Source organism: Haemorhous mexicanus, chromosome 8 (assembly GCF_027477595.1).
Source record: "Haemorhous mexicanus isolate bHaeMex1 chromosome 8, bHaeMex1.pri, whole genome shotgun sequence".
Classification (NCBI taxonomy): Eukaryota; Metazoa; Chordata; class Aves; order Passeriformes; family Fringillidae; genus Haemorhous; species Haemorhous mexicanus.
This window is the reverse complement of record NC_082348.1, coordinates 15,267,835-15,277,726: the sequence shown is the minus strand read 5'-3', so window position 1 is coordinate 15,277,726 and position 9,892 is coordinate 15,267,835. Positions and strand designations below refer to the sequence as shown.

The 9,892-nt window shown below is 61.8% G+C and overlaps 1 protein-coding gene across 10 annotated transcripts in view; it reads left to right on the top strand.

The window, feature by feature from the left end:
- Positions 1-279: 279 nt before the first annotated feature.
- The window catches only part of TNS1 (tensin 1), a 66,357-nt gene continuing 56,744 nt past the window's right edge, over positions 280-9,892 (top strand). For 8 of the 10 annotated variants that reach the window (XM_059852812.1, XM_059852826.1, XM_059852821.1 and 5 more), the window contains exons 1-2: positions 4,021-4,135; positions 5,290-5,327. In XM_059852812.1, coding sequence (XP_059708795.1) covers positions 4,060-4,135; positions 5,290-5,327 — 114 coding nt within the window. In that variant the 5' untranslated portion in view covers positions 4,021-4,059. Of the gene's footprint in view, positions 398-4,020; positions 4,136-5,289; positions 5,328-9,892 lie in introns of those variants that run through there. The other 2 variants (XM_059852814.1, XM_059852827.1) reach the window with 2 other exon arrangements.

Genomic DNA, 9,892 nt, shown 5'->3' with positions numbered 1-9,892 from the left:
CACACCCTCATGGTCACGGCCAGCTGAGCACAAGTTTCCAGGCTGGAGCCGGAGTCAGCACTGGCCGAGAGAGGGGGAACCGTGTGTCACACGGCCAAGCCCCCCAGGAGGGGCTGGAGCACACCCCTGCCAAATCCATTCCCGTCAGGGCCGCAGGCTGCCAAGCCGCTCTCCGTCCCGCCTGGAGGTTGTCCCCCCTCGCTGAGGCCCCCCAGCTCCGCGCATGGATGTCCGCTGATCCCTCCCCGTCTCCCATCCCGGGACCACCCAGGGGACTCGGCTGGGGATGGGGGGGGTGCATCCTGCCGCAGGACCCGCCGGAGGCCGGAGGAGGGATGAGGGTGACGTGGGTGGCGGGTGTCCCCCGGTCAGCGGAGGAAATGGATCCCAAATGTGTGTGAGTGGAGAAGAGGGCCTGGGACACGCACGGCCCCACTCCGGGCCCCCACAGTCCCGCAGCCCCTCTGCTGGCGGTGTGGGGGTGTCCCAGACGCCTCCGGGCCGACTCAATTGGGGCGCTGCGGGGTCGGGGGGCCTTTGCCGCTCCCCTCCTCCCCCGGCCGGAGGGGCGGCGAGGGGCCGGGGTGGGGCGGGCGGGCGGAGCGAGGGGCCGGGGGGCTCGGCCGGCCGGGAACGAGCCGCGGGCAGCATGACCGGGTTGTGCCTCTCCTGCCTGCTCTGGGTACGACCCGCACCGGGGGGAGCAGCACGGCAGCGCCGCGGGGTCCCGGGGTCGCGGAGCGGGGCTGGTCCCGGGAGCGGGCGGTGGATGGGACTGGATGCGAGGGGAGCGGGACGGAGCGGGGGCGTTTGCACGGGGACGGGCTAACTGGGAGCAGGGGGAACTGGCGGGGCTGGACCGGCACCAGGACCGGCTCTGGAGGAACCGGGACAGAGCGGAGACCGCTAGGGACGGCCGGACATCGGCGTGGGGCTGGGGGGACCGGAGCGGGAGCGGGGCCGGGAGACCGCCGGGGACTGTGGCGAGCACAGCAGGACCCAGCCCGAGAGAGAAGTGGCGGTGGGCAGTAGGCTGGGGGGTACACGAAGAGGGGGGACAGGGATGGGATGCGGGACATATTGGGCTGTAGAAGGATTTGTGTGTGGAAGGGTTGTGGGCTTGAGGAGGGTGGGAGGCTGATCCCCCATGACGCCCAAGCCTGCATCACTGACTGGGGGCTCCACCATCCCCTGGGGCAGAGGATCTGCTACTCCACTGAAGGGCAGGGAGGAAAACTGGGGGGGATCCAGTTAGTTATGGGAGTTTGGGACTCTGCATTCTCCCCAGTCACTAAGCTGGGTCCTGGGGCCCAGTGGGCTGCAAAACTCGGGGTGGACCCAAGCCTAGAAGACCAGGTGTCGCTGTGCTCACTACCCACCCTGGCTTTGCAGCCTCAGGGAAACTGGGTGTCACAGGTTCCCCCCCACTGCCACTGCACTCTCTGCAGTGCTGGGCAGTGAACCCAGGTCTCCCAGCTCTTGATTAATTTGGCATCTCTGTCTGGTGCCTCTTCCAGCCCAGGACACCTGGGTCCCCTTCCAGCCTCCTTTGGTCTGTGTGTTGGCAGGCCCCACAGCTAGGGATGCCTTTGCACCCCTGCTCCTGCACCATGTGGGTGCTGGTCCCTGGAGGTGGGTACCCATGGGTGGGTACCCATGAGAGGTGTCCAAGAAGCCCTCCAGCCCGTGCCCTTGCATCCCCCCAACAGTTTCCAGCCTTGGGGGCAGGGAGGCTAATTGGGATGCTGCCAGTATGGAGCTGGGACTGGATTGTTTTGTGGAATGGGCTGGTTCCCTGGCTGGTAGAGTGGCACTGGGTGGGCAGAGTGCCCCTCCAGCAGCAGGGTGCTGGGGGGGGCATAAAGCTGGGTGCTGGGTTGGTCCCCCTCTGGCACAGTGATGGTGTTGGCAATGAGACAAACAGAAGAGACTCTGGGGGTGTGGGAATCAAAGGGACAGCTCTTTCACAAGTGAGGATAATTACTGTTAATGAAGCCATAGAGGACAGGGCAGACTGGGGGGTACGTGCATGGGAGATGTGTCGGCATCCCTGTGCATCCCAGTGGGTCCCTGGGAGCGGGGGGCAAGGCCTCTTCCCGGGGCATCCTGCAGCAATGATGCTGCTTTGCATATGCAAAGGAGCTCATGGCATCATTAGGTCTCACTGTCACCCAGCAACTGTGGCGTGGGAGCCCCTGTCCTGGGGGAGCTTTTCCCACGGCTGCCGGGTGGGTGACGCCACGTCTGAACACACACATGTGTGTGTACACACCCACCCAGCAGGGTGGCACCAGCTCTGGGGGCTGCCAAGGCACCACCCGTGAGTGGCCCTGTGGGAGCAGGTGCCCAGGGAAGAGGGGCTTGCACGCACATGAACAAACCTGTGTGAGTGTGGGCACGGTGGCACGTGGACCTGCATATGGGAACAATGAGCCCGTGCCACTGCTCTGCTGTGGCTGCTGGGGACATACGTGCCTGCAGGTGTGCATGTGCACGCAGTGCCATGACACAGACACTGCATGTTGCATGTGCAGCACCCTCACAGCCCCGGGGGTGTCTGCAAACACACACACATAAACACACAAACGTGCGTGCAGTGCACATGCATGGCCCATCTCCTGTCTCTGTCTGCACTGGGGAAACTGAGGCAGAGAATTTTGTGGGGAGGTACCCAGCCCCCTGACACTTTGGCATCATCCCTTTTGGCTCTGGTGCAGTGTGCTGGAGGAGAGTGGGGCGCCAAGGCAAGGGGGGCCGCCGGGCCTCTGCTTAATCTCATTAGTCTTGGCATGAAAAGACGGATTTACAGGGGCTCACGTCTTCATCTGGCAGCGGGTGGGTGGGCAGGGCTGGCATGCTGCCAAGGGTTGCCCCCCTCCAGAAACAGTCAACTGGGAGTTCGGCAGGATCACTGGCTGCCTGCAGCTGTGCCAAGACCCTTCCCTGTCCTCAACCCCCATGCATGAACATGCAGAGTTCACGCTTGCACAGTTTGGATCCATTCTGCACTCAGTCACACTCGTGGCATCAGCTTCCTCTTGCTGTGGGTTGTGCCAGATAGGGTGGGCACAGCTGCTCATGCTAAGGGGGCTCTGTGCCCCTTGTCACCCCTCCAAGACACACCTCAGCACACGCTGCCTGGCATGCACCCCAAAACACAGCATGACAGTGAGACACCCTCAGCACTGGCAGCACTCACACGTACTCGGGTGTGCACATAGGTTTTTGTGCACATATCTGTGTACCCACACACATGCAAATACATGCATGTATTATCTACACATTTATCTTTGTGCATTCACACGTCCTCATGTTCACATGAGTTTGTACACACACATGTGCATTCTAGCATCTTCACCCCCTGTGTGTGCAGACATACACAGCTGTGCCCACACACACGTGCTCACAGAGATGCTTGTGCATGGGCATGTCCCATGTATTCACAGGGATACACGGAGATGTACCCACACGCAGGGAGGCATGAGTGTGCACACATCTGTGCATACACATAATATGTGCTCACACACGCGCATGCACACAGCTGTGCACACCTGTGTATGTGCACACACAGCACATACAGCATGGACACACACATGCACATCTGTGCACACAATCTGTGCGTGCACACACACATGCACACGCACATATATGTGCACATGCACAAACGTGTCAACACACAAGTGTGTGCATGTACACACACACACCCCACAGAGGCACGCACCGCCAGGGGGCGGCAGAGACTATTTAAAGGGGTGGATGCAGTGGCACCCCCCCCCCCCCCCCCCCCCCCGTACCCCCATCCCCCCTCCATACTCCCCATCATCCCTTGCCCTGTACCCCATATCCTATATCCATACCCCGCACCGCAGCTGCAGAGTTCACATTCACAGCTACAGGTTAAGTCGTGTGGGGGACATGGGTGGAGGATGAACTGCCCAGGGGAAACAGGCAGGTCAGAGTTGAGTGTCTGGGACTTGGTGCCACCTTGTTCCTGCTGACAAAGCCCCGTGTTCCCCCCAGCCCCAGGACCTGGAGGCCCCTCCAGCACACTCCTTCAAGATGACGAGCTTCAAGAAGGTGAAGGCCTGCGGGATCTGCCGTCAGGCCATCACACGCCAGGGCAGCACCTGCAGAGGTGAGCTGGGGCTGTGGGAATGCGTGTGCACAGGGACGCGCCAGGCAGGTCAGGACATCGGGGATGTGTGTGTATGCCTGCATGCATGAGGATCTGAATGTGGGAACATGTGCCTATGCCAATCTGTGCACACACATGTGTGCCTGTGTGTTAGAGGGAGGGTTGTGGCTGTGAGAGAGTATGTGTGGTGCCTTTGAGGGTGGGAAGGTGGCTGGGAGGCCAGAGCGGCCCATGGAGACACTGAGGTGTCGCACGTGTATGTGGCTGTGTGTCAGCTCAGTGAGTGTGCAGTGGCCACCACGTATGTGCACATGGGCGGGGGTCTGTGCACACATGCGGGTGTCACCCCTGAGCCGTGCTTGCTGCCCATGGCACCCAGTGGGTCACAGGTGGGGCCGCCAGCCCTCGCACGTGTGCGGTGTCGCTGAGCCCCGTGCGAGGGGCGGACAGAGGAAATGGGAACAATGAGGCTTCCTGTGCTGCAGGAAGCAGGCCCAAGGGGAACAGGGACTCGGGTGCGGCCGTGGCCGTGCTGCGTGGGGGGGGACCCTTGTGTCCCCTTGGGATGGGACATGTGTCTTTGCGGGGCTACTGAGTCAGTGTAGTGGTGCCCTGTATAAGTGTGTGTCCCCGGCAGTGGCAAACAATCCTGCACTGCCCATGAGCACGTGCCCTCTGTGGGGCATGGGTGAAAATGTGCAGCAGCAGTGCACGGGAAGGAGGGAGGGAGCACAGGCAATGGCAGCACCCCTGTGGCGCACTCAGTCATGCCAGTGTCCATGAGACCCCATGAGAGGTCCCATGAGACCTGTGTGTGCATGGTCTGCCTCCACGTTGTTCACCCTGGCGCTGGGGCTTGCACTCACACACACTCACTGGTACGTGGGCAGCGTGTGTGCCCCAGAGCCACATTTGGAGTGCCTGCTGCTGTGCCATGCTGGTGCCACCTGGAATGTGTGCACACCGGTGTGAGGTGTGGGCGTCCCTGCACGCGTGTGCACGTCCTGGCAGTGCTCAGTGCCAAGGTGCTCTGCAGTGCCCTGCAGTGCTGGGTGCCCCTCCTTCCTGCCCTGCATGTGGGGTGCCTGCAGACTGCCCCCCGGCACTGCTCCCCCTCCTGCCTCCAATAACCCTCTCTCCTCTCTCTCCCACAGGCTGCAAGCTCTCCTGCCACACCAAGTGCCAAGCCAAGGTAAGGCCAGTGCTCTAAGGTGTCCCCAGCCCTGCCTGCAGGTGCTGGGAACTCAGAGGTGGATGCTACGGTCCATGCCAGCTGACCCCACTGGATGGGCTGGTGGCTCTGGGCTGGTCATGGTGGCACTGGTGTCACCACTGAGTGAGGGTGACAGTGCCACCCTGCTGCCTGGTCACTGACAGCATGTGCCTGGCTGTGTAATAGGCTGGGTTTTGGGGTGCAGCCCTTGTCAGAGCAGACCAGCAGGTATCTGTGCCCCAGTGCCTGGAGTGGGGTGCCCTTTGCCAGGGTGAGTGCTGCCGCACGTGGGTGCCATGCGCCGCGGCCAAGCGCTGCCAGCTGCGCGCACACAGGCTGAGCAGCTCTGCTGATGCCCAGCCAGGGGCGGATCTTGCTGGCAGGAGACAGTGGAACTGAGGATGCCCAGTGGTGTCTGTCTATCCAGCTGCTGCACCAGCAGAGGGGGACCCTACAGCAACCCAGGTTCTCCGAGGAGCTGGAGGTGGGCACGGTGCCCATTACTGTGCTGCCGGGGCAGGGGAGGCTTCGTGTTCTTAATCCCTGGGGAGGTGTGTATGCCAGCTACCTCTGGGGCTGGCATCCTGGGCGGGAAGAGCCTGGCATGCCCCAGGCAGACAGCGTAGGCTGGGACATGCCTGTTCCCGTGCCCATTGCCTGTACCCAGCTGGGCAGGGAGGGAGAAGGAAGGGGGGGTGCTGTGCCAGGGGCCAGGCACACGTTGGGCTTTGCAGGGTGCCGTGGTATGGGTGGTGGTGCAGGGCAGGCGCTGGCAGCAGCCCTGGCACCGAGCCCTGGCTGGGCTCTTGGGGGAAGTGGGGGTGTGGGGTACCCTGGGCCTTGAGTGGGCTGGGCAAAGGTGACTGGGAGGCTTAGTGGAGCTGTGCCAGCCCCAGGACCCTCTGTCAACTCTGGGCCACCCCAGGACCCGGTGTCACCCTGGGCAGCCTATGCCAGGAAGGCTGAGGCCAGGGAAGGTGGCCTTGCTGGGGTGCTGTGGGGAGAGCTGGGAGGGGCATGCAGGAGGGGATGCCTGTGGTATGGTGGCAGGGAGCATCTGCCAGTGGTTTCCAGGCAGGAGGGAGTGTCATGAAGTGTGTGTGTCTGGGTGTGAACCCAGTGGGGATTCTCTGATGTCTGATAGGGGGTTGTACACCAAGAGGGGGGTCATACCAGGCTCTCAGCATCTGGCTGGGCTGTGCGCATGGGCAGCCCAGGGCTCGCTCTCTCGGCCGGCTGCATTTCATTAGCCTCCATCACCCTTCCCACGCTTGCTGGAAGCTGGAGCCCCCTCGGTGGGGCCAGCTAGCCGAGGGGTTTGCTGCTGGGGGGAGTGTGCATGGGGCCAGGGCCAGGGGCCTTCCGCAGAGCTCCTTTGGGCCAGCGCCCAGGGAGGGGCTCCTCCGGTCGGGCAAATGGCCAGCTGACTCACACGCCAGCTTGTTATTGTAGGGTCTCCGAGGAGGGTGCACGTGGGGAGGGGGCTTGGCATGGAGCAAAAATGGCCTCTTGTTTACCTGAAGTCCCTCATGTTTAACCCCTGCACCTCCAGGATACTTTGGAGAGGGAAGATGAACACACCCCCAAAGTGCTGGCAGCTGCGCCCTGCAGTGCTTCCTCCTCCTGCCCTGGATATGCTGCCAAAGTCCTGGTGTCCTCTGGCTCTGGTGTCTCCTGGCCCTGGAATCTGCCCCACCATGCCACTGGCAGTGTCTGCTCTTTGGTCCCCATATTTACCTCTCTGGGACTTGCTCCACCTCTTTGTTCTGCCCCCTGGCATGGCCAGCTCCCAGCCAGCTGAGTCCTGGCCCAGCTGAGGGAATGCCCCCACTTACAAACCTCAGATGGACCAGGTGAAGGGAAGGGGGGTGTGGGTGGGGTGTAAAAGAGTTGTACTCCTGGTAATCAGTGTGGGGTGCCAGGGGGTTCCATGGGTGTGATGGGAATAATGGGAGGGGAGCACTGGAGTATATGTGGGGATGCCTGGGAGCTTTTGGGGTGCTAGTGAGTGCCCCCTCCATGAGAAGGCAGTGAGCAGGCAGAGCTGTAGCAGGGAGGGCAGGACCTGTGCCCTGGCAGTGACCTGCATCCCTCAAGTTTCCATCCTGCCTGAAAGCTAGTGAGACAATAGTGGTGGAACCCACTGCCCTGTGCTGGCAGTGATGCTGGTGGGATGCCTGGTGCCCGTGGGTGGCTGTGGAGGGGCCAGGGCAGCTGCACACTCATCAGCTGGGAAGCACAACACTGTTCCCATGCCCATGTAAGGCCCTTCTTGCGCCCTGTGCTTCTGCTCAGGGATTTTTCCTTGCTTAGCAAACTTCCCTCCCTCTCTCTGAGAGGGACGGTTGGATGGATGGACCCTGGTATGTATGTGACACACATAGCCTGCCCCTCCCTCCCTCCCTGCACCAAAACTGCCTGCCCAAAGCTGCGGGGGTGTATCTTCCTTTGAAAAGAGGGGAAACTGAGTCACCGAGCCCTGTGTGGGGGCAGCAGGAGGCAGGGAATATGGTGTGGGGTGCAGTACTGTGTCTGCATTCAGGCGTGGGTGAGCTTGTGTTGTGGGTGGCATGTGCTGGCAGTGGCACAGCCAGGATCAGTGGTGACACTGCTCTCTGATCGAGGACGCTCCGAGCAGTGGGGCCAAGCAGGCATGTCCCAAATCAATGGATATACTAGGAGTGTTTCCGTCCCCCGGGGTGCCTTCACTCTGACAGTGGCCAGATTTTGCCATGATGGTTGGAGAGGCTGAGAAAAGATGGGGGACTGTGCTGCTTCCCGTAGTGGGAGCTGGCCCCATGACGGATGGTTTGGCTGGGGGACAGGGAGCGCTGTGGCGTTTGGCTGCCGAATTGCTGGCGATTGCTGGTGCTTGGTTCTGGGAAATGGCGCCTGTGCCAGCCCCTGGGCCTGGCCAGGCTCCAGCCTGCCCTGCTCGCCACTGCCACACAGAGGCCCAGCAGTGCTGGGGGAGTGGGGGTGCTGGGCTGTGCCAAGAGGGGAAACTGAGGCACATCACATAGCATGGGGCAAGGGACCTAGGGGTTGTTCCCCCAGTGTCTCTTCCTAGGGAGGTGAAAAAGTGCATTGGAGCCATGCCACATACATGTGTGTGTGCCTGTGTATGTGAACATGGTGTGTGACCGTGTGTGTTCAGAGATGCATGCACGAGTGCACGAGCTGCAGGGAAATGCACGTGTGTGCAAGAACATACATCTGTGTGCGTGAGCACGCTCACACACAGGCAGGTGGTCACATGCATGTGCTCCCAGTTCACTGCCATCCATCCCCGCTGGCCTTGTGCCAGGCCTGGGTTGTTTTTCAAGTGCCCCCTGTGATGGGACTCCGGGGGGGGCAGGTTTGTCCATCATTAAACCGGGGGCTGGAGCAGGGCCAGGGCCGGGCAGCGAGGCATGTCCCGGCCAGAGCAATCGCTCCCAGTGCCCGTGGCGCTGAGGGGCCCTTGGATGGCTGTGTAGGACCCATGGCAGGGGGTGGTGGTGGGGGTGAGGGGATGTGCCACCCCTCAGCTGGTGCTGGGAATACCCCCTGCTTGTTAAGCTAGTCAGAACTAGGAAGGGAAACTGAGGCAAGGCATGGTTGGACACTTCCAGGAAGGCTTGACCCCTGGTGATTGCCACCCTCCAGCCATGCCATGGCCAGGGGCCCAGGCAGTGTTGGGGGATATGGCCAGACCATGTATTGCAGATTCCTGGGGGCTGCAAGGAGGGGATATCCATGTCCCAGCTGTGGAAGATTCTTGTTATGGGACTTGTGGCTGTGCGGTCCCTGCTCCCTGCCCGAGCCACTCCGCTTCCTCCCCGTGCTGTCGAGGGGATGACGTACTGGTCACAGTGGAGCTGCCCGTCAGGTCCTTGTCCCTGATGGCCCCGTTCAAAGCCACCTCCCCAGTGCTTTGGCACAGGTAATTAGCAACACCCCTGGTCTCCACAACAGAGGGGGTGGGGTGGGGGAGGGAAGGAATTGAGCAGGAATGTGTCCTCGACCCTGGCATGGGCCCATCTGGGGTGGAGGGATGGGGAGCTGTGGGGCTCAGCCCTGCCCCAGTGCTGTTCCAGGTTGTATTTGTGCAGCAGGTCCTGGAGGGAGTTTTTTTTTTTTTTTTCCCCTTGCCTCTTTCCTTTTTCCCCTTCTTTACGTCACTGCCCAAATATTCGGCCTCTCAGCTCTGGTGGGGGGCCGGCTCGGCTGCTTGGAGGACTTGGGGCCCTTCCCTGCACCCTCGGGGTGCTGCTCAGAGAGGATGGGCAGGGGAGAGGGGATGCTGAGACTGCTCATGCTCGCTGCACTGGTGAGGACTGGCCTGGGAGGTGTCACATGAGGCAGCGGGGACCACCAGCCTCCCTCCTTGGCAGCTCCTAGGGCTGCATCCATCTTCCCAGAGCCCTGTCATAGTGGGAAGCAGGGTGCAGGCCTGCCTTATTTCCCATTGGTTTTCTCCCTTCCCAGACCAGTTTGCATCCCCCACGGCCACTCCTCCTGATACCTGCCCTGGGAAGGGTGCCAGGTCCCTGGGAACTCCC